Source organism: Bubalus kerabau, chromosome 1 (assembly GCF_029407905.1).
Source record: "Bubalus kerabau isolate K-KA32 ecotype Philippines breed swamp buffalo chromosome 1, PCC_UOA_SB_1v2, whole genome shotgun sequence".
Taxonomy (NCBI): Eukaryota; Metazoa; Chordata; class Mammalia; order Artiodactyla; family Bovidae; genus Bubalus; species Bubalus kerabau.
The window spans coordinates 210,584,864-210,609,766 of record NC_073624.1 but is presented as its reverse complement, the minus strand read 5'-3'; the positions used below and the strand labels follow the sequence as shown (position 1 = coordinate 210,609,766).

General features: G+C 37.2%; 1 protein-coding gene across 1 annotated transcript; it reads right to left on the bottom strand.

The window, feature by feature from the left end:
• Window positions 1–22,842: 22,842 nt before the first annotated feature.
• LOC129642169 (olfactory receptor 2AJ1-like) lies at window positions 22,843–23,787 on the bottom strand. Its single transcript, XM_055566727.1, has one exon. It carries the CDS (start codon window positions 23,785–23,787, stop codon window positions 22,843–22,845), a length of 945 nt encoding a protein of 314 aa, XP_055422702.1.
• Window positions 23,788–24,903: the final 1,116 nt, after the last annotated feature.

The window sequence follows — 24,903 nt, the reverse complement described above, 5'->3', positions numbered from 1 at the left end:
TCTCTCTCTCTTTTTTTTTTTTCATTGGAGTGCTCTAAAAAATAGTAGCTTATCTTTTCCATGTGCTTCATGGTACTGGGGAAGGAGTGAACAGTTAAACTACTTTTCCTATCCACTTCTATGTGTCTTTTCCCCTTTCTGTGCTCCACTTGAGTGATATAATTTCTCATTTGGAGTTCCTTATTTCGAATACATGTTTCCAGGAAGGGATTCAAGGTGTAATTTTCCACTGTCTTCCTGACACAATAATCATGTGTGAGCAGGTCAATATACCTCTGTGTTGAGTCAGAACAATACTGAACTAGTCCCTCACAGCCCACCCCCTAGAGTATGAGTTGATTTTGAAATACCTCTTTATTCCCCAAGAATACATCAAAATCAGTGGGTATTGAGTGTCACGTATCTCCCCCAAAAGACACTACAAAACCAGTAATACAGATTACCAGGTCAGTTTAGGGGGAGGGCTTTGATTGCTCTAGCTACATAAGGCAGTCACAATTTCTAAAAATTGACTTATCATACAACACTCTAAATGTCTATAATAAGAATTGTTTTGCATTGGTATCAGTTATGTAGAACTGACAGCATTGCAAAATAGCTTTCAGAATCAGAAGCAGAGTAGCAAGAAGTGTGTCCTCTGAAGTTCAGACAAGCATGGTTTTCCACAATAAGCTTACATGGAGGCCTCTGTGAGAGTCCACATTCCCTCAAGTGTTTCCACAACAGTCTTTAGTAAAGAAGAGACAATGATTGCATAATGGCTTAAATTAATTTACTGATTTGGAATTTTACTGATAGTATTTAATGATCAAGCCAAGTGTATTTTCAATTTTTGAAGCTGTACAATTTGAGAACCATAAATTCTTACTGTATAAATATAATTTATTAATATAATACACAGTGAATATTTGTATATATAGGTTTGTGTGCATCTCATTCATATAATCCCTTGAAATTTTACAATGGCAAATCAGCATAATGAAAAGGTAATATATTGTGCAGCAACTATATTTTAAAAAATGAATAATATTATAGAAAGACATATCAGATTTCTAAAAGTTTCATATAATTTCTGAAACAATATCTACATAATGTAAAGAATGCCTAGTATTTTTATTTGACAACTCTTCTCAAGAAATTAATATCAAACTAGACCAATTAATTTAATGTTTCTATTTTTTAAATGTGAGAGAATAAAACCTTTTGGGATATTAGAATATACTTATGTGAAATCCTTAGTTTAATATGAAGTAAAAAATCTTATTTAGTATTGATTTGGGGAACATGTCAAAAAGTATTAAAATATTTTATAACACTTGGTCAGGTAAAATTATAAATCACTGTGAAAAACTACTTAGCTATCTATTTAACTTTAATAACAATTAATGATTTTGCAGGTAAATACAGACTGTCAAATATTTGTTAAAAAAAAAAAAACTTAGCCCTTTTAATAGAGAAGGCTTATTTTTATCAAGTAATCAGAGATCTAATGATGTCTAAGCTGCCAGGGAAGACAAATTTCCCTAGATGGGAGGGGGGGGGAAAGAGGGCTCAACTAAGAGAAAAATAATTCACACATGGTAAAGGCAAATATAAAGTAAAAGCAGGAAATCATTCACACACAAATATGATATCAAAACCAGTAATCATGAGGAGAGTAAAAATAAAGCAAATGGGAACTGCATCTGAAATTATGAGACTAGTAACTTGTATATATACAAAAACAAGGAAGGAAGCTACATAATTGTAAAGGGATCAATCTATGAAAAAGATACAAAAATTGTAGGTGCTGCTCAATATATAAGGTAAATACTAATAGCCAGCATAAAAGCGGAAATTGATGGCAACACAGTAATAGTAGAGGGCATTAAAACCCCACTTACAGCAACGGGCAGATCGTCCAGACAGTAAATCAATCAGGAAACACAAGCCTTAAATGACATATTAGAACAAGTAGACTTAATTGATGTTTATAGAATGTTCCATTTGAAAGCAGCCAAATATACTTTCTTTTCAAGTGCACATGGAACATTCCCCAGGAGCGATCACATCTTGCATCAGAGATAAGACTCGGTAAATTTAAGAAAATTGAAATCATATCAAGCATCTTTTTTGACCATGGTGCTACAAGATTAGAAAATAATTATAAGAAAAATACTATAAAAATACAAACACACAAAAGCTAAACAATATGTAACTAAACAACCAATGAATCACTGAAGACATCAAAGAAGGATTCAAAAAATACCTAGAGAGAAATGACAATAAAAACACAATGACTCAAAACCTATGAGCTGCAGCAAAAAACAGTTATAAAAGGGAAGTTTATAGCATTACAATCCCACCTCAGGAAAGAAGAAAAATTTCAAATAAACAATCTAACCTTACACTTAAAGAAACTAGAGAAAGAAGAAGAACAGCAAAAACAAAACTCCAAAGTTAATAGAAGGAAATAAATCATAAAGGTCAGAGTAGCACTTATTGTATACCACAGGAAACTCTACTTAAAGCACTATGGTCACCTGAATGAGAAGGAAGTCTGAAAGGGTGGGGATGTATGTATATTTATGGCTGATTCATTTTGCTGTATGCAGTAGAAACTAACACAACAATGTAAAGCAACATCTTCCTTATATAAATGGCACATGATTTCAAACTTGAGAACAATGAGAAATGTAACTATTCAGTCTAAGAAATTCATGTGAGGATAGCAGATTTTATATGGAAGATAGTATATCTGATACAATTGAGAATATAAAATTTTTAGGTAGAAATGTGTGCTGTTTGGTACTGCATATGTAGGGATGTACCAGCTAAAGGAGTTCTGTGGCTAAGTCATTGTCCGACTCTTTGCAATCCCATGGACCACAGCATGCCGAGCCTCCCTGTCCTTCACTATCTCCTGGAGTTTGCTCAAACTCATGTCTTGGAGTTTTCTCAAACTCCTTCAGCAGTGATGCTAAAGGAGGTGAGTGCTTACCATACTAAGGGAAGTAAGGTCATCAATTTATATCTTGGTTAGATAACTTCAAGAGCAATTTCCATCCAATCTGGATTTGGAGAGAAAGAAGAGAGTGAGAGATTTAGGAAACTACATTCATAGTAAAACCAATCATCTCCAGATTCTCCTAGATTGTGAGAAGAGGTGAAAATAGCAGATGAGATCCTCCCCAGAAGGCATAATTCCAGAGAATCTGGAAGATGCATAACCTTTGAGATGTCAAAAAGAGTGAGAGATTTTCTGGTATTGTTTCTTATATTGTTTCCACTACTTTAGTTTATTACTGAATTACAGGGATGGCTTTTCCATACAGCTCTGAGTCACATCAGATCACCAGGCCCTAGAGACACATATACTTGTTCACTAATTTCACAGATTCACAGTAAGCTTCCTCCTTTCTCTCTGTTTCACTCTCCTTCTCCCTTTCCCTCTCCCTCTTCAATTTCTTTATCAATCTCTCTGCTTCTTTTCATCAATTGGACCAGGGTCAAAAAATTAATTGAGGACTAATTAAAGAATAAAAACCAAATAATTTTTACTTTTTCCACCTCTCAGGTATTTCCCCATTGTACATAAAACAATCTTCTAAAATATTGTCTTATCTCACAGATAATGACACCAAGTTGTAGGTAAATGAGAGACCACTGGGTTTTTGCTAAGCTCTTTTAACTTTTCTTAGATAGCAAATATGTCAATACCTCTGAGAAAAACCAAATGCTCACTTTCCCCCATGACTTATACCTATAGCAAACATATAAGCCTGAACTATGTATTATACTTTTTATTTGAAGAATTTAAGTTGGGAACAGGTACTCAATAAACTGGGGTAAGTGCTAAACGTCTAAGGGAACACAGATACAACATAAATAAACTTACTAAGTTTCAGTTTCTAATGCTATAAATGGCAACAAGAAGAGCCAAAAATAGCTAATGAACAATGCTCTTGTTCTTATTCAACAGCTAAGTCATGTCCAAATCTTTGTGACCCCCATGAACTGCAGCAGGCCAGGCTCCCTGTTCTTAACCATCTCCTGAAGTCTGTTCAAACTCATGTCCATTGAGTTGGTGATGCCATCCAACATTCTCATCCTCTGTTATCCCATTCTCTTGCTCTCAATCTTTCCCATCATCAGAGCCTTCCAATGAGTAAGTTCTTTGAGTTACATGACCAAAGTTTTGGAGTTTCAGCTTTAGCATCAGTCTTTCCGATGAGTATTCAGGACTGATTTTGTTTAGGATCTATTGGTTTGATCACCTTGCAGTCCAAGACCCTCAAAGTCCTCCAGAACCACAACTGAAAGCATCAATTCTTCAGTAGTCAGCCTTCCTCATTGTCCAACTCTCACATCCACACATGACTAATGGAAAAATCAAACCTTTGACTGTATACTCCTTTGTCAGCAAAGTAATGTTTCTGCTTTTTAATATACTGTCTAGGTTTATCATAGCTTCTTTTCCCAAAGTGCAAGTGTTTTCAAATTTTGTGGCTGCAGTCACCATCTGCAGTGATTTTGGAGCCCAAGAAAGTAAAATTTGTTACTGTTTCAAATTTCTCCCCATCTATTTGCCAGAAAGTCATGGTACCAGATGCCATGATCTTCACTTTCTGAATGTTGAGATTTAAGCCAGCTTTTTCTTTCTCCTCTTCCATCTTTCTCAAAAGGCTCTTAGTTCTTCACTTTCTGCCACTAGTGTGGTATCCTGCATATCTGAGGTTGATATTTCTCCAGCAGTCTTGATTCCAGCTTGGGATTCTTCCAGCCCTGCATTTCACATGATGTACTCTGCATATAAGTTAAATAATCAACGTGACAGTATACAATCTTGATGTACTCATTTCCCAAATTGGAGCCTGCTCTTGTTCTATGTAAAGTTCTAACTTTTACTTCTTGTCCTGCATACAGATTTCTCAGGAGACAGGGAAAGTGGTCTGGTATTACCAGCTCTTTAAGACCTCCCCCCCCCCCCCGCCTCCTTTTTTTTTTGTAATCCACACAGTCAAAGACTTTAGCGTAGTCAATGGAGCAAAAGTAGATTTTTTTTTTTAATTCTCTTGGTTTTTCTATGATCCAGAGCATGTTGGCAATTTGATCTCTGGTTCTTCTGACTTCTCTAAATCCAGCTTGCACATCTTCAAGTTCTCAGTTCATGAACCATTGAAGCCTCACTTGAAGATTTTGAGCATTATCTTGAGTGAAATTGTATGGAAGTTTGAACATTCTTTCACATTCTTTACAGTCCTTGGACTTGGAATGAAAACTGACCTTTTCCAGTCTGATGGCCACTGCTGAATTTTCTAAATTTGCTTGCATATTGAGTGCACCACTTTTACAGCATCAACTTTTATAATTTGTAATTTCATCACCTTCACTTGCTTTGTTCATAGTGATGCTTCCTAAGATCCACTTGACTTCACATTGCAGGATGTCTGGCTCTTGAAGAGTGACCACACCATCATGGTTATCTAGGTCTTTGGTGATGGAATTACAGCTGAGTTATTTAAAATCCTGAGTTTTTAAGACCTTTCTTATATAGTTCTTCTGTATATTTTTGCTACCTCTTAATCTCTTCTGCTTCTGTTAGGTCCTTGCTGCTTCTGTATTTTTTGTGCTCATATTTGCCTGAAATATTCCCTTGTTCTCTCCAATTTTCTTGAAGAGATCTTTAGTCTTTCCTTTTCTACTGTTTTCCTCTATTTCTTTTCATTGTTCACTTAAGGCTTTCTTATCTCTCCTTGCTATTTTCTAGATCTCTGCATTTGGTTGAGTATATCTTTCCCTTTCTCCTTTGCCTTTCACTTCTCTTCTTTTCTAAACTATTTGTAAGACCTCCTCAGATAACCACTTTGTTTTGCATTTCTTTTTCTTGGGGATGGTTTTGGTCACCACCACTGAATTGCCATGTGTGTGTGTGTGTATATATATATATATATATATATATAGCCAAGTATATGTATATGTATATATATATATATATATATATATACACACATAAGCATACACATATAGAATTACTTTGTTGTATATTTGAAATGAGCACAATATTGTAAATCAACTGTATGTCAATAACAAACAAGCAAAATTAAATCAGCCACCACTCCTTGCAAACACACAATTGTGAGAGGTGTTTTAATATCGTCATATTAGTATTTTTCCTGTGGGCTGAAAAAAGAATTGGATTTTATTCTGGAATTCTGGAAATCTTTGTCGAGGAAGGGAACAGTTCATAATACCACACTGGAAGCAATGGTTGAAATAGGCCTCTGTGACCAATCAGAGTAATAGTAATCAGACCAATAGTAATTCTCATTTCTGTAAATAGGATCTGAATTGTTGGTGAAAAAGCCTGCAAAATGGTCTGACACAGTATTTTACACTGACAACTATATGTATGTAATCTTCTTTCTATTCATGAAATTCTATTCACTTATCCACAACAAAAGACAGCCCAAAGTGCCAGTGAGTCCTAAGCCAGTACCTCCTGAGGAAAGCACACTATCTCTGGGTAATTTGTACTCCTCTCTTTCACAGGCAGGTATGGTTTCTTGCTCTGGCTGTAGATTCTGTATCCAGTATTATTTCTGGTATCTTACGGTGCCCTCACAAATATTTCATCTTGTCTGCTACCATCTATGACCCACTTAACTTGTACACTGGAAACTATTTAATTGGTTCTCTGCAGTTTATGTATCCTGCCTCTCAAATAGTGCATAACCTACCATCATAAACCTTTCATATTGAATAGTGATTTACTTATTATTACACTCTCAGTTTTCTAATATGTTTGCCTCTGTTGAGTTTTGAACCACCAACCAAATGCTCAGTTTCTTCCTGGACCTAATTGTCAATCTTATGTTTCTTCAGTACTTCCTCAAAGTCATACACATTGACTTAAGATCACTGAATCTTGTAGTCCTAGGTTGGCAGAAAATATCATTCATCTTATTTCTGTCCTGGTATTGCCTTCACAAAATTTATGTTTGGTATCACTCTGGTTATCGCTCATGCTATATAGACATTAAGACTGATTCGTCCATGTCTCTGAAGTATTTTTGGACCACTGAATTTCCTAAAATATACTGATTTTTCAGATCAGTAAGGGTAGCTCTTTCTCTGTTGCTCTTAGTGGAGAATTCTGGTTGAAAGAATCAGATTACAAAGCCAGATTAGAGTGTGAATAATCAAAATTCAAGTGAGTAATTTGAAACTCCTAATTTACTTTATTCATCATTTCATGAATTGGTCAGAATCCCACCAATAATATATAAAGGAGTTTCAGGATGTCATACAAAACTGAAGCCTTTTATAGCAGAAGAAAGCTAGGTAAGGAAGTTTTTCAGGCAGAGTGGACTCTTTCCATCAAGGTCAACATCCTTTTGGTGAGTGACACTCTATCAAGCAGATGATTTGATTAATTCTTACCAGATGCTTCCAGACTGACTGGTTAAGATTACATTCCTTGGAGAAATTCAAACTGCAACTAGATTAGTATTAATTATTAGTTTGTTGATATGGGTTTAACCAAGCAAATATATTTGGGATCTGTTGCCTCTTCCCCCCCCTACTTTCACGAGACTCAGCCTAACTTAGAAAGGTAATCAAAATTTAATACATTAGTGACATTTTTAGCTGCTGCTCTATAGATCATGCAGCTTTGATTGATTTTTTTTTCCCCACAGATCAGGATGGTTTTTGTATGTGTGTGTGTATGTATGTGTTTCCCTGGTGACTCAGATGGTAAAGAATCTGCCTGCAATGTGGGACACCTGGGTTCAATCTCTGGGTTGGGAAGATTCCCTGGAGGAGGGCATGGCAATCCACTCCATTATTCTTGCCTGGAGAGTCCTCATGGGCAGAGGAGTCTGGCAGGTTACAGTCCTTGGGGTCACAAAGACTTGGACATGACTGAGTGACTAAGCACATGTGTGTTGTTTGGGAGTTTTGCTTGTTTCTGCTAAATCTCTATAGTATTCTCAGGTCACAACTTTAGGCTCATAATTTTTAGCCGGTTTTCTTTATTCCTTTTTTGACATTCCATTCTTAGGGACATGATTTGCTTGCAGTGAGCAGCTGTAAAAATACATTTCAAACACTTGAGAGAATGCAGAACACCGTGGGGTCTACTAAAACTATTGTAAATAAAAAAAAACCTATCAATGTCTGAATTGTAGTTTGGAGTAAAAAATGGAGTTATTCAGTTTTTCTGGCTCACCCCCATGTATATAGGAGGTATTCATGACATTAATTTTTTTTCTTATTTTCCTGTTAAACCGACCTGTGTTACAGAGGACATCTTAGTCAAGAACCTAGAAGAGCAGAGAAAGATAGCTTTTCTTGCCTACACTATTTACTGATATTTTAGGATACAAGGTTCCCATCTTGCTTTTTAGCTAACTAAGTCTAGAGATATAGTTTTTTTCCCTAGTCCATGATGTATCAGGGTCAGCAATAAATTCATATCTCCTTATTTCTTCTATTATTCATAACCTGAAATGGACAAGGAGGCTATAATAGACATCCCCACTCAACTCCATATTTCCTTAGACTATTTTCAATGATAACTGACACACACACACACAAAGAGAGAGACACTACCATCATTTTCCTGGTTTGCCTAATGCCATTCCCTTTCTATTCACTCAACCTCGCTTTCTTAGGACATTGTACATTTAGGGCAAAAGTAGCTAAAAATGTTGCATGTGTGCTTGTCTAGGTTCTCACACTCAAAACGATCTTTGCTTGTTTTAATACTACATTGATGCTATTAAAAAAGTACACCACAGGGTTAAAGAAACTGGTATCTGAACAGAAGTACTTGAGTGTGTCTTACAAAACAGCAGATAAGGGTATATAGCCTGTTAAAGAATGCTCTTTTCATAACCAGCCTTTAATAAACTTCCTTAGGTTGCTCATCTGTCAGTCAGTTGAGTCACTCAGTCCTGTCCGATTCTTTGAGACACCATGGACTGCAGCACACCAGGCTTCCCTGTCCATCACCAATTCCCGGAGCTTGCTCAAACTCAACCATCTAATCCTCTGTAGTCTCCTTCTTCTGCCTTTAATCTTTCCCGGGATCAGGGTCTTTTCCAATAAGTCAGTTCTTCACATCCTGTGGCCAAAGTATTGGAGCTTCAGCTTCAGGATAAGCCCTTCTGATGAATATTCAGGACTGATTTCCTTTCAGAAGGCCTGGTTGGATATCCTTGCAGTCTAAGGGTCTCTCAAGAGTCTTCTCCAATACCACAGTTCAAAAGCATTAATTCTTCAGCTTTCTTTATAGTCTAACTCTCACATGACTACTATGAAAATCATAACTTTGACTAGATGAACTTTTGATGGGAAAGTAATGTGTCTGCTTTTTAATATACTGTCTAGGTTTTTCATAGTTTTTCTTCCAAGGAGTGATTGTCTTTTAGTTTCGTGGCTGCACTCACCATCTGTAGTAATTTTGGAGCCAAAAAAATGAAGTCTGTCACTGCTTCCAATTTTTCTTCTTCTATTTTCCATGAAATGATGAGACTGGATGCCATGATTTTAGTTTTTTGAATGTTGAGTTTGAAGCCAGTTTTTTCACTCTCCTCTTTCACTCTAATCAAGAAGCTTTCCTGCTGGTAGGCTCCTAAGTGGTAAAGAATCTACTTACAATGCTGGAGACCTGGGTTTGATCCCTGGGTTGGGAAAATCCACTGAAGAACAAAATTTCAACTAAAACTCCAGTATTCTTGCCCGGAAAATCTAATGCACAGAGGAGCCTGGCAGGCTCCAGTCCACGAAATCACAAAGAGTCAAACATGACTTAGTGACTGAACACTCACAAGAGGCTCTTTAGTTCGTCTTTGCTTTCTGCAAGTGGAGTGGTAGGGCTACAGACTCTATTGTATGGCTAATGGTGACCTCCAGGAGGTCTCACATGAAGGGACACCTTCCAGGACTCTTGCTACCAGTGCTAACGTCCTGCTATAAGCCCCTGCCAAGCCATGCCTCCACAAGAGACCCTCCAATACTCGCATGTCAGCCTGGCTCAGACTCCTCTGGTATCACTGCTTGTTTCCCCTGGGTCCTGGTGTGCACATGGTTTTGTTTGTGCCCTCCAAGATTAGAGGTCCTGTGAAAGTCCTACAATCCATTTCTTCTGGCTTTTAAAGTCAGATTCCCTAGGAATTTCTAGTCCTTTTGCTGGATCCCCAGTCTGGGAAGCCTGATATGGGACTCAGAACCTTCACACTAGTGTGTGAACTTCTTTGGTGTTATTGCTCTTCAGTCCCAGAAGGTATGGGATTTGATTATATCATGGTTATACCATCTCATTGCAGCTTCCATTTGTCCTTGGATGTGGGGTATCTTTTTGGTGAGTTCCAGCATCTTCCTGGAAGTGGTTGCTCAACATCTAGTTGGGATTTTGGTACTCTGGCAGGAGAAGATGATTATCTGTCCCTCTACTCCACCATCTTGAACTATTCTTGTTGATTACTTTTAAGTTAGCAAAATGGTATGGCCCAAATTATTGCAAACAGGTCAAGTCATTGCAAAAGCACTCCCTAACTGTTCACTGTCAACTGCCAGTCAAATTGCCCCTCCCAGGCCAGTTAAAGATCACCTCATTGGTCCCACACATTCACACCTCAGGAGGAAGAGAGGAGACAGTGGGGCACATGGGGAAGCTGTAGGTCAGGAAGTAGTGAGCCACCGCAGGGTTGGGAGGATTGGCTGTAGTTCAATGGCAAGCAGAGAGGAGGTATTGCAGTGGTGGCGGCTAAATTTATTTGTTTTATGTACCTCATAAATGTGGAATCATAAAATATTTTTCTTTTTGTGTTTGACTTATTTCATTAAGTGTTTGCAGAGTTCATCTATTTTGTAGCATGTATCAGAACTTACTATTAAATTCAAATTATATTCTATTTTATGTATATAGCCCATTTAAGAAGTACTCTGTTCCTATGAACATGATGTAACACAAATATCTGCTCAACTTTCTGACTTCAATTATTTTTATGTATACATAGAGCATAATTGTTGGATCATAAGGTCATACTATGATCAAGTTTTAGAGAAATCACATATTGCTTTTCATATCTGCTTACCATTTTACATTCTAACCAGAAGTGGACAAAGATTTCAGCTTCTCCACACCTTACCAACAATTGCTATTTCTTTCTTTGCTATTTTTGTTATTTCTTTTTTTTTTTCCTATACTGGCACTCCAACTTTGAAGGGTTATTCAACTGTGGTTTTGATATGGATTTCCTTAATGACTAATGCTGTTAGCCATCTTATCATGTGCTTATTAGGTATTTCTATACATCTTAGAAAAATATGTACTCAAATTTTTCACTCATGTTTAATTTGGTTTTGTTGTTTTTAAATCTTTGTTGTTGAAAAAAAATTTTTTTAATGCTAACATTTATTTATAGCTTCTGGATATTTTCCTTCATAAGATATATATTTTCTAATTATTTTATTTTCTCTCTTTAATCTACTGAGAATGTTCTTAGATGCACAATTTCTTTTTATTTATTTAATTAAAAATTAATTTTCCTTTTGTCATTTGTGCTTTTGTTGTCACACCCACAAATATTGCTAAGCTTGATGTAATAAAGCTTTTCTTCTCTGTTTCTTCCAAGTGTTTTATAGATTCAGTGCTTATATTTAAGCTTTTAATCAATTTTGAGCTAATTTTTAAATGTTATATGGATAATGGTTCCACATTCTTCTTTTGCATTCCCAAATTCAGTTTTCCCATCATGATTAATTGAAAATAGTGTCCTTTCCTTACTGAATAGTCTTGGCTGCCTTGCTTAAAATCACATAATCATCCACGTGAGGATTCCTTTATGATTCCTCTATTCTATTTAATTCATCTAATGTTCTCTTTGTATGTAAGCTACTTTAATTAGTTCATTTCAGTTCAGTTCAATTCAGTTGCTCAGTCATGTCCGACTCTTTGTGACCCCATGAATCGCAGTACGCCAGGCCTCCCTGTCCATCACCAACTCCTGGAGTTCACTCAGACTCACATCCATCAAGTCAGTGATGCCATCCAGCCATCTCATCCTCTGTCGTCCCCTTCTCCTCTTGCCCCCAATCCCTTCCAGCATCAGAGTCTTTTCCAATGAGTTAACTCTTTGCATGAGGTGGCCAAAGTACGGGAGTTTCAGCTTTAGCATCATTCCTTCCAAAGAAATCCCAGGGCTGATCTCCTTCAGAATGGACTGGTTGGATCTCCTTGCAGTCCAAGGGACTCTCAAGAGTCTTCTCCAACACCACAGTTCAAAAGCATCAATTATTTGGTGCTCAGCTTTCTTCACAGTCCAACTCTCACATCCATCCATGACCACAGGAAAAACCATAGCCTTAACTAGACTGACCTTTGTTGGCAAAGTAATGTCTCTGCTTTTCAATATGCTATCTGGGTTGGTTATAACTTTTCTTCCAAGGAGTAAGTGTCTTTTAATTTCATGGCTGCAGTTACCATCTGCAGTGATTTTGGAGCCCCCCAAAATAAAGTCTGACGCTGTTTCCACTGTTTCCCCATCTATTTCCCACGAAGTGATGGGACCAGATGCCATGATCTTTGTTTTCTAAATGTTGTTTACATATATGTATATATATATATATGAAATATTATTTTGAAATAAGAAAGGATGAAAATTTGTTTTGCTATTTGAAAATTAAATTCCATTGTGATTCAACATCAAATTTAGAGTATGCTTCCCTATTTTTCAGAAAAAAATCATGGGAATTTTGATAAGGAATTCATTGACTCTGTAGATACATCTGGATATTCTTATTATCATAAGAATATTATTATCCCAATCCATGAACATGGAGTATAAAGATACTTATTTTTATCTCCTTTATTTCAGGAATGTTTGATAGATTTCACTGTATAAGTGTTTCATATTCTTAGTTGGAATTTTCCAAAGTATTTTGTTTATGTTATGCTAGGTGGAATTGTTTTCTAAACTTTCTTTTAACATGTTTATTGCTAGGGTAAAGAACACAACTAATTTTTGTTGTTTATTTTGTATCTTACAACTTCGCTGACTCTATTTATTAACTTTAATTGTGTGTATGAGTGTGTGATCTTTAGGAATATATAGGATAATATAATGTCATCAATAAATAGATGAACTTACTCATTTTATTTCAACTTAGATACCTTTCGATACTTTAGCTTAATTGCTCTAGCTGAAACCCCCAGCACGGTGTTGAACTGAATGGGTGGAAGTGGGCATCTTTGAATTCTTTCTGTACTTCAAGGAAAAGCATTCAGGTTTTCACAATTAAGCACAAGATTAAGTATGCATTTTTCATGTCAATCTTTTATATGTTGAGGATTTTCTTTTTCTAGTTCCAGACTGTTGGGTTATATTATCATTGAAGGGTGTTAAATCTTGTCAAACCCCTTTTTTCCTGCATGGATTTAGAGTATAATGTATTTTTTCCCCCCTCTCATTCAAGTAAGATGATGCATTATTTCACATGGTGAACATTTCTGGTATTTTATGATTAAATCAAATCAGGTGATTGTGTGTAATCTTTTTGATACACACAAAAAATGGATGAAGTTTTTGCTGGTATTTAGTTAAGAACGTTGTCTAAAGGCCTTCATTCATATCAATGTCTTTTCTTTTTTTAATATAAATTTATTTATTTTAATTGGAGGCTAATTACTTTACAATATTGTATTGGTTTTGCCATATATTCACATGGATCCACCACGGGTGTACATGTGTTCCCCATCCTGAACCCCCCTTCGACCTCCCTCCCCATCCCATCCCTCTGGGTCATCCCAGTGCACCAGCCCCAGGCATCCTGTCTCTTGCATCGAACCTGGACATGGAGATCCATTTCACATATGATAATACACAAGTTTCAATGCCATTCTCCCAAATCATTCCACCCTCACCCTCTCCCAGAGTCTAAAAGACTGTTCTATACATCTGTGTCTCTTTTACTGTCTCGCATATAGGGTTATCGTTACCATCTTTCTAGATTCCATATATACGCGTTAGTATACTGTATTGGTGTTTTTCTTTCTGGCTTACTTCACTCTGTATAATAGGCTCCAGTTTCATCCACCTTATTAGAATTGATTCAAATGTACTCTTTTTAATGGCTGAGTAATACTCCATTGTGTATATGTACCACAGCTTTATTATCCATTCGTCTGCTGATGGATATCTAGGTTGCGTCCATGTCCTGGCTATTATAAACGGTGCTGTGATGAACATTGGGGTGCATGTGTCTCTTTCAATTCTGGTCTCCTCAGTGTATATGCCCAGCAGTGGGATTGCTGGGTCATATGGCAATTCTATTTCCAGTTTTTTAAGGAATCTCCACACTGTTCTCCATAGTGGCTGTATTCATTTGCTTTCCCACCAACAGTGTAAGAGGGTTCCCTTTTCTCCACACCTTCTCCAGCATTTATTGCTTGTAGACTTTTGGATAGCTGTCATCTGACTGGCGTGAAATGGTAACTCATTGTAGTTTTGATTTACATTTCTCTGATAATGAGTGATGTTGAGCATCTTTTCATGTGTTTGTTAGCCATCTGTATGTCTTCTTCGGAGAAATGTCTGTTTAGTCCTTTGGCCCATTTTTTGATTGGGTCAGTTATATTTCTGGTACTGAGCTGCAGGAGTTTCTTGTATGTTTTTGAGGTTAACTCTGTCAGTTGCTTCGTTTACTATTATTTTCTCCCATTATGAAGGCTGTCTTTTCACCTTGCTTATAGTTTCCTTTGTTGTGCAGAAGCTTTAAGTTTAGTTAGGTACTGTTTGTTTATTTTTGTTTTTATTTCCAATACTCTGGGAGGTGGATCATAGAGGATTCTGCTGTGATTTATTTCAGAGAGTGTTTTGCCTATGTTTTCCTCTAGGAGTTTTATATTTTCTGGTCTTACTTTTAGATTTTTAATCCATTTGTATTTTATTTTTGTGTATGGTATTAGAAAGTGTTCTGCTGCTGCTGCGGCTGCTAAGTCTCTTCAGTCGTGTCCGACTCTGTACGACCCCAGAGACGGCAGCCCACCAGGCTCCCCCGTCCCTGGGATTCTCCAGGCAAGAGTACTGGAGTGGAGTGCCATTGCCTTCTCTGAGAAAGTGTTCTAGTTTGATTCTTTTACAAGCGGTTGACCAGTTTTCCAGCACCCTTGTTAAAGAGATTGTCTTTTCTCCATTGTATATTCTTGCCTCCTTTGTTGAAGATAAGGTGTCCATAGGTGTGTGGATTTATCTCTGGGCTTTTTATTTTGTTCCATTGATCTATATTTCTGTCTTTGTGCCAGTACCATACTCTCTTTGATGACTGTAGCTTTGTAGTAGAGCCTGAAGTCAGGCAGGTTGATTCCTCCTGTTCCACTCTTCTTTCTCAAGATTGCTTTGGTTATTCGAGGTTTTTTGTATTTCCACACAAATTATGAAATTATTTGTTCTAGTTCTCTGATAAATACCGTTGGTAGCTTAATAGGGATTGTATTGAATCTATAGATTGCTTTGGGTAGTATACTCATTTTCACTATATTGATTCTTCCAATCCATGAACATGGTATATTTCTCCATCTATTTGTGTCCTCCTTGATTTTTTTTCATCAGTGTTTTATAGTTTTCTATATATAGGTCTTTTGTTTCTTTAGGTAGATATATTCCTAAGTATTTTATTCTTCTCATTGCAATGGTGAATGGAATTTTTTCTGAATTTCTCTTTCTGCTTTCTTATTGTTAGTGTATAAGAATGCAAGGAATTACTGTGTGTTAATTTTATATCCTGCAACTTTACTATATTCATTGATTAGCTCTAGTAATTTTCTGGTGGAGTCTTTAGGGTTTTCTATGTAGAGGATCATGTCGTCTGCAAACAGTGAGAATTTTACTTCTTCTTTTCTAATCTGATTCATTTGTTTTTCTGCTCTGATTGTTGTGGCCAAAACTTCCAAAACTATGTTGAATAGTAGTGGTGAGAGTGGGCACCCTTGTCTTGTTCCTGACTTTAGGGGAAATGCTTTCAATTTTTCACCATTGAGGATAATGTTTGCTGTTTTTATTATGTTGAGGTATTTTTATTATGTTAAGGTATGTTCCTTCTATTCCTGCTTTCTGGAGGGTTTTAATCATAAACGGATGTTGAATTTTGTCAAATGCTTTCTCTGCATCTATTGAGATAATCATACAGTTTTTATCTTTCAATTTGTTAATGTAGTGTATTAAGTTGATTGATTTCCAGATATTGAAGAATCCTTGCATCCCTAGGATAAAGCCCACTTGGTCATGATGTATGATCTTTCTAATATGTTGTTGGATTCTGTTTGCTAGAATTTTGTTAAGGATTTTTGCATCTATGTTCATCAGTGATATTGGCCTGTAGTTTTCTTTTTTTGTGGCATCTTTGTCTGGTTTTGGTATTAGGGTGCTGGTGGCCTCATAGAATGAGTTTGGAAGCTTACCTTCCTCTGCAATATCCTGGAAGAGTTTGAGCAGGATAGGTGTTAGCTCTTCTCTAAATTTTTGGTAGAATTCAGCTGTGAAGCCGTCTGGACCTAGGCTTTTGTTTGCTGGAAGATTTCTGATTACAGTTTCAATTTCCATGCTTGTGATGTGTCTGTTAAGATTTTCTATTTATTCCTGGTTCAGTTTTGGAAAGTTATATTTTTCTAAGAATTTTTCCTTTTCTTCCAAGTTGTCCATTTTATTGGCATATAGTTGCAGATAGTAATCTCTTATGTTCCTTTGTATTTCTGTGTTGTCTGTTGTGATCTCACCATTTTCATTTCTAATTTTGTTGATTTGATTCTTCTCCCTTTGTTTCTTGATGAGTCTGGCTAATGGTTTGTCAATTTTATTTATCTTCTCAAAGAACCAGCTTTTGGCTTTGTTGATTTTTGCTATGGTCTCTTTTATTTCTTTTGCATTTATTTCTGCCTTAATTTTTAAGATTTCTTTCCTTCTACTAACCCTGGGGTTCTTCATTTCTTCCTTTTCTAGTTGCTTTAGGTGTAGAGTTAGGTTATTTGACTTTTTCCTTGTTTCTTGAGGTAAGCTTGTATTGCTGTGAACCTTCCCCTTAGCACTACTTTTACAGTGTCCCATAGGTTTTGAGTTGTTGTCTTTTCATTTTCATTCATTTCTATGCATATTTTGATTTCTTTTTTGATTTATTCTGAGATTTGTGGATTATTCAGCAGTCTGTAGTTCAGCCTCCATACATTGGAATTTTTAATAGTTTTTCTCCTCTAATAGTTTTTCTCCTCTAATCTTACTGCATTGTGATCAGAAAAGATAGTTGGAATGATTTCAATATTTTTGAACTTACCAATGCTAGATTTATAGCCCAGGATGTGATCTATCCTGGAGAAGGTTCCATGTGCACTTGAGAGAAAGGTGAAATTCATTGTTTTGGGGTGAAATGTCCTATAGATATCAACTAGGTCTAACTGGTCTACTGTATCTTTTAAAGTTTGTGTTTCCTTGTTCATTTTTTTGTTTGGTTGATCTATCCATAGGTGTGAGTTGGGGTATTAAGGTCTCCCACTATTATTGTATTATTGTTAATTTCCCCTTTCATACTTGTTAGCACTTACCTTACATATTGTGGTGCTCCCATGTTGGGTGCATTTATATTTATAATTGTTATATCTTCTTGGATTGATCCTTTGATCATTATGTAGTGTCCTTATTTGTCTCTTTTCACAGCCTTTATTTTGAAGTCTATTTTATCTGATATGAGTATTGCTACTCCTGCTTTCTTTTGGTCTCTATTTGCATGGAATATCTTTTTCCAGCACTTCACTTTCAGTCTGTATGTGTCCCTTGTTTTGAGGTGGGTCTCTTGTAGACAACATATATAGGGGTCTTGTTTTTGTATCCATTCAGCCAGTCTTTGTCTTTTGGTTGGGGCATTCAACCAACTTACATTTAAGGTAATTATTGATAAATATGATCCCATTACCATTTACTTTGTTGTTTTGGGTTTGAGCTTATACACCCTTTCTGTGTTTCCTGTCTAGAGAAGATCCTTTTGCTTTGTTGGAGACCTGGTTTGGTGGTGCTGAATTCTCTCAGCTTTTGCTTGTCTGTAAAGCTTGTGATTTCTCCTTCATATTTGGATGAAATCCTTGCTGGGTACACTAATCTGGGTTGTAGGTTTTTCTCTTTCATCACTTTATGTACGTCCTTCTGGCCTGAAGAGTTTCTATTGAAAGATCAGCCGTTATCCTTATGGGAATCCCCTTGTGTGTTATTTGTTGTTTTCCTTCCCCTTGCTACTTTTAATATTTGTTCTAAGTGTTTGATCTCTGTTAATTTGATTAATATGTGTTGGGGTGTTTATCCTTGGGTTTATCCTGTTTGGGACTCTCTGGGTTTCTTGGAATTGGGTGACTAGTTCCTTCCCCATTTTAAGGAAGTTTTCAACTATTATCTCCTCAAGTATTTTCTCATGGTCTTTCTTTTTGTCTTCTTCTTCTGGGACTCCTATGACTCTAATGTTGGGGCATTTAGCATTGTCCCAGAGGTCTCTGAGGTTGTCCTTTCTTTTAATTTTTTTTTTCTTTTTTCCTCTCTGCTTCATTTATTTCTACCATTCTATCTTCTATCTCACTTATCCTATCTTCTCCCTCTGTTATTCTACTGTTGGTTCCCTCCAGAGTGTTTTTGATCTCATTTATTGCCTTATTCATTATATATTGAGTCTTTTTTATTTCTTCTAGGTCCTTGTTACACATTTCTTGCATCTTCTCGATCTTTGTCTCCAGGCTATTTATCTGTACCTGCATTTTGTTTTCAAGATTTTGGATCATTTTCACTATCATTCTGAATTCTTTATCAGGTAGATTCCCTATGTCTTCATCTTTTGTTTGGTTTGGTGGGCATTTATCCTGTTCCTTTACCTGCTGAGTATTTCTCTGCCTTTTCATCTTGTTTATATTGCTGTGCTTGGTGTGGCCTTTCTGTATTCTGGCAGTTCGTGGTTCCTCTTTATTGTGGAGGTTCCTTGCTGTGGGTGGGGTTGGACAGATGACTTGTCAAGGTTGCCTGGTTAGGGAAGCTTGTGTTGGTATTATGGTGGGTGGGACTGGGTTTCTTCTCTCTGGAGTGCAATGAAGTGTCCAATAGTGAGTTTTGAGATGTCAGTGGGTTTGGTGTGATGTTGGGCAGCCTGTATATTGAAGCTCAGGGCTATGTGCCTGTGTTGCTGGAGAATTTGCGTGGTATGTCTTGCTCTGGACCTTGTTGGCTCTTGGGTGGTGCTTGGTTTCAGTGTAGGTATGGAGGCTTTTGATGAGCTCTTATTGATTAATATTCCCTGGAGTCAGGGGTTCTCTGGTGTTCTCAGGTTTTGGACTTAAGCCTCCTGCCTCTGGTTTTCAGTCTTAGTCTTACATTAGCCTCAAGACTTCTTCATCTATATAGCACTGATGATAAGACATCTAGGTTAATGATGAAAAGTGTCTCCACAGTGAGGGATACCCAAAGAGGTTTACAGAGTTACATGCAGAAGAGAAGAGGGAGAAGGGAGATAGAGGTGACCAGGAGGAGAAGGGGGGAATCAAAAGGGGAGAGAGCAAGCTAGCCAGTAATCACTTCCCTATGTGCTCTCCACAGTCTGGACCCCTCAGAGATGTTCACGGAGTTACACAGAGAAGAGGAGAGGGAGGAAGGGTACAGAGATGGCCAGGAGGAGAAAGGGGGGAATCAAAAGGAGAGAGACAGATCTAGCCAGTAATCAGTTTCCTAAGTGTTCTGTACAGCCCAGAACACACAAAGAAATTCACAGAGTTGGGTAGAGAAGAGAAGGGGGAGGGAGGAGATAGAGGCGGCCTGGTGGAGAAAAAGGAGAGTCAAAAGGGGGAGAGAGAAATCAAGCCAGTACTCACTCCTAAATAAAAATGGGTGCTGAAGATTGGGTTCTTAAATGTACAAAATTGATAACAAATACCAAAAAACAAAGATTAAAAATCTAGAGTAGAGGTTAGATTCTCAAAAATACAATATTAAAACAAAACAAAGCCACAAAAATTATTTTATATATATATATATATATATATATATATATATATATATGAAGTTTGCTTTAAAAATCGGGTCTTTATTTTGCAAGGTGATAGTAGGTTATAATGGAGAAGGCAATGGCACCCCACTCCAGTACTCTTGCCTGGAGAAACCCATGGATGGAGGAGCCTGGTAGGCTGCAGTCCATGGGGTCGCTAAGAGTCGGAAACGACTGAGCGACTTCACTTTCACTTTTCACTTTCATGCATTGGAGAAAGAATGGCAACCCACTCCAGTGTTCTTGCCTGGATAATCCCAGGGACGGGGGAGCCTGGTGGGCTGCCGTCTATGGGATCGCACAGAGTCGGACATGACTGAAGCTACTTAGCAGCAGCAGTAGGTTATAAAAATGAAAATTAAAGGAGTAATAGAGGACTTAAAATTTTTTAAAAAATTAAAAAAAATTTAAAAATGGTAATAGTAAAAATATATCTAGGAATTTCTCTGGAGCTGTTGCGGATAGTGTGGGGTCAGTTCATTTTCAGATAGTTCCTTGATCCAGCTTATACTTCTCAAGATCCGTAGGCCCCTTCCAATGTAGTCAGTGCTAACTACAGGGTTTTAATCTGTTGCACCTGTCACTTCCAAAGCAGTTCTCTATATTTATTTCAGTTTCTTCTGTTTGCTGGTCTCTTCAGTGTTTAATTTCTACCCTGAGGCAAGAGGGCAAACGTGGTCACTTATTTAGACTCACTTCTTCAGTCGCGCTGTGGGGAGGGAGGAACACTGCAAACAATCACTGGCCTGTGTGGGGAGTGCTTGCAGTGTTTCAGCTGCACTGAGTTTGACCCCGCTCAGGGTGTGTGTGCTTTCCCGGTCTACATTGCTCAGGCTCCAGGTTGCTCTGCTGGAAACCATCTGAGGCAGGCCCTGGGTTGCGTGCACTTTCCAGGTCTAAACCATTCAGGTTCAAGTTTTTGAGTATTCCCCAAAGGTGCAGACTTGGTTGGGCCTGCGTTTTATGCCCTTCCCAGGTCCGAGCAGCTCAGGTGACCAGGTGCTTGGCGAGCACAGTCACCCACAGGTGGATGGTTCGTCTTATTGCCTCCCCCCAGTCCCAGCCGCTCAGTTTTCTGGGTGTACAAGGGGCGTGCCTTCTCAGGTGTGCTGTGTGTCTCTTCTGAGGAGCTGATCTCTGGCTGCAACCCTCCTGGCATTTCCCCCCCCCCCCCCCCGCTTGCTTGTCTCCAGTGGGGGATGGGCCGGTCCGGAGCCTGCTAGCTCTCCCCTGGTATTTGCTCAGTCTTTTGTTCTGTGAGCAGGCCTGGCAGTGCCTCAGGTTAGGGCTTTTTTACAGGATAGCTCTCTCTCTCCCTCTCTCTCTCTCTCTCTCTCTGGCTATCCCACAGTCTGGGTTGCTATCCGATGTTAGTTCCCTCAGATTGCCCTCAGGGCATTCGGGCCCAGTCCTTACCCTAAGCAGTGCAGCCCGCGCCTCCCTGTTCAGCCCCTGCTTGCTGGTGGTGGCTACGAGCGCTGGGAGTTGCCATTAGGCATATAATCTGTGGGTTTTAATTATTTATTTTTCCTTCTGGTTATGTTGCCCTCTGAGATTCCAGGATTCCCCACAGATCCGCTGGTGATTTGGTGTTTTGGTGTTTCTAAACACCAGTGTTTCCTGGTGTTTGGAAACTTCTCTTTTAAGACTCCCTTCTTGGGGATGGATCCCCTTCCCTACCTCTTTTGTCTCTCTTTTTATCTTTTATATTTTGTCCTACCTCCTTTCAAAGACAATGGCTGACTTTCTGGGTGCCTGATGTCCTCTGCCAGCATTCAGAAGTTGTTTTGTGGAATTTGCTCAGCATTCAAATGTTCTTTTGATGAATTTGTGGGGGAGAAAGTGGTCTCCCTGACCTATTCCTCCGCCATCTTAGGACCCCTCCCCTCAATGTCTTTTCTTATAGAATCTTTTTCTGAATTTGGTATCAGTGTAATTGTGACCTCATAGAATGAGATAATGAGTGATACCTCCTCCTCTGGTTTTTGGGAAGATATGGAAAATGACTGACATTAATTCTGTTATATATGAATGCTAAAATTAACCAGTGACATTATCTGGTTTACAGATTTTCTTTGTTGGGAAATCTTAATTACTAATTTAAGCTCCTTACTAATTATAGGTCTAGTCAAATTTTCTACTCACTACTCAGTCTTCATAGGGTGTGTGTTTTGGAAAATTAGTTTTTTCTTGTGATGAGATCTTTTAAAAGTCTACTCTCTTAGTGCCTTTCAAATATACAATATAGCATTTTTAACTGTAATCACCATGCTGTTCATTAATTCCTCAGGACTTATTTATCTCGTAACTTTGTATCCATATTTTGCCACCTTCACCCTTTTCACTTATGACTTTTTATAAATTTTTGATAATTTACTATAAGGTTTGAAATATCATTTTATAGTTTCATAAAAATACAGAAATCATATGAATTTCCCCCTCACATACATCATATATGTTTATATCTATATATAATGCAATTTTATCACAAAAGATAATTTTTACAAACTTGTACGATTTTAGTGGGAAAATAAAATTAGCCTTTAGTCATCTTTGATGTTCTATAAGTGGAGGTTTGGTGATTATAACTGGCAACATAGAGAGACAGATACGATTTTAGATATATGTATTTATAAAACAAATATCTGTGACAACTTTACTATTATCAGTGTTTCAGAAATATCCATCTTTGCACACCTGAAGAGATAACAGCTTTCTAGAGATTTGAATAACAGATGTCCTCTAAATATTTATTATGGAAATAGACAACCATATATACTTCAAACATTTTCCCTATAACATTTTATGGAGAAAATTACTTCTGAGCATATTTTTCATTGCCTCTAAAACATCTTTATTTCTAATGCTGTAGATAATTGGGTTAAAAGTAGGTGTGAGGATGGTATAGAAAATTGCCAGAGATTTATCCTGGCCTGGAGTGTGGTACTTTTTAGGTCTCATGTATGTGAAAATAAAAGGCCCATAGTACATTATGACCACAATCATGTGGAAGAAGCAGGTAGAAAAAGACTTTTTCCTTGCCTCTTTTGATTTCATTAGGAGGACAGTAAGGAGAATTTGGACATAAGATGCAAAGATTAGAAAGAAAGGGACAAGCAGAAAAATGATGCCACTTACATAAACTCCTTGTTCATAGAGTGTTGTGTCCACACAGGACAACACCAACATGGCAGGGACTTCACAGAAAAAGTGATCAATGGCTCTTGAGCCACAAAAGGGAAAGTGAAGTGTGTAAGCTGTGTGAACTATCGAGTTGATTATCCCAATAAACCAGGCCCCTCCAGCCATGAGAACGCTGACGTAGTCATTCATAAGAATGGGGTAGCGCAGTGGGTGACAGATGGCTACATAGCGATCGTAGGACATTGCTGCCAGGAGAAGGCACTCACCACCCAAGAGGGTGAGGGATAGAAATATCTGGAAGCCACAGGCTACAAATGAAATAGTTTTGCTGCCTGACAGAAAGTCAGTGATCATTTTGGGAACAATGTTGCTAGTATGCAAGATATCCATAAAAGAGAGATGGCTGAGCAGGAAATACATTGGAGTATGGAGTCTTGATTCCCTGTGGATAAGGATAATCATCATTGTATTTTCTGTCATAGTTATAATAAAAACGATGAATATAATGGAGAGGAAAATCAGACTTGTTTGGGAGGAAGAGAAGAGTCCCAAAAGAATGAAGTCACTGCTGGAAGTGTGATTCTCACATCCCATCTTGAAATTCTTGCTTTACCTAAAATAAATAAATAAACAAACAAATTAAATAAATAAGAGGTAGAGTGAAAAGAAAGAAAAATTAGCATAAGTCTCAACCTCCTTTACATTTAACTGTATAATAAGATAAGCATATTTCTTTTTTGCTATATTTTCCAAGTAAAGCCAAATGGACTCTCAGATAGTTTTTTTAACTGGGCATGTTTTACACAATGGGTCTTTATTTGCTGAACAAGTTAATTATTTTATCCATTATGAAATATGCATAATTTGTGTATACTTTATTTATATAAGAATAAACTTAATTATATATTTAATTCCCTGAAATGTTAGCACAGTTTTGCTGACATTTTAAAAGTTTTAAAAGATCAGCATATGAATGGGATTTGCAGATGTATGCATGGTTCTTGCTGTTTCTACTGGCTTGATCTACAGCTCAGTAAAATTTTGTGTAGACAGATTCAGTTTGAAGGCAGTGGTGTTTCCCATGAACTAACTGATTATAATTTAGTCTCTAAAATCAGTGAATATTACTGCAATTCACATTTAATATATTGATATCCAAAGTTGTTGACTTTTTCCCATTGCATAGAATCATTTTGTCTTTCTGGTTTTGCTTTTTCCATTAACAGTTTACTTCAAGTAGTCATCCTGAATCAAAACAACGCTTCATTTTAGTGTTAAGAAGAATGGACAGTGTCTATTCACACTAAATTCCTGTTAGTTAGTAGAGTCACTGGACCATGGTAGCTTCCCAGATTCTTATTAAGGAAATTTTGGACTTATGTTTCTAAGATCTCTGGTATCAAAGGTCTTCAATGAGGCATCAATTATATTTATGTTTTTATACAGTTTGTTTTGTCTGCACAAGTATGTTTATTATTTTTATTTCAGGTATAGGATGTACTCCATTATATATTCCCTAACATATTTATTATCTTACTTCTATCATATTTCACCTACCCTTAGGAGGGGAATAATTTTTAGGTATTATTTTAAATTATAAAAGCAGTATGTTTCAGTCTTTCCTTATAGGAAATAGAAATAATTTGTATTGTTTATTCAGTGAATGTACTACACTCAAATCATTTTAATCATTTTACATTTACCAAGATT

Excerpts from the sequence above, each read along its gene's own strand:
- LOC129642169 (XM_055566727.1), bottom strand. The coding sequence starts at position 23,787 with ATGGGATGTGAGAATCACACTTCCAGCAGTGACTTCATTCTTTTGGGA.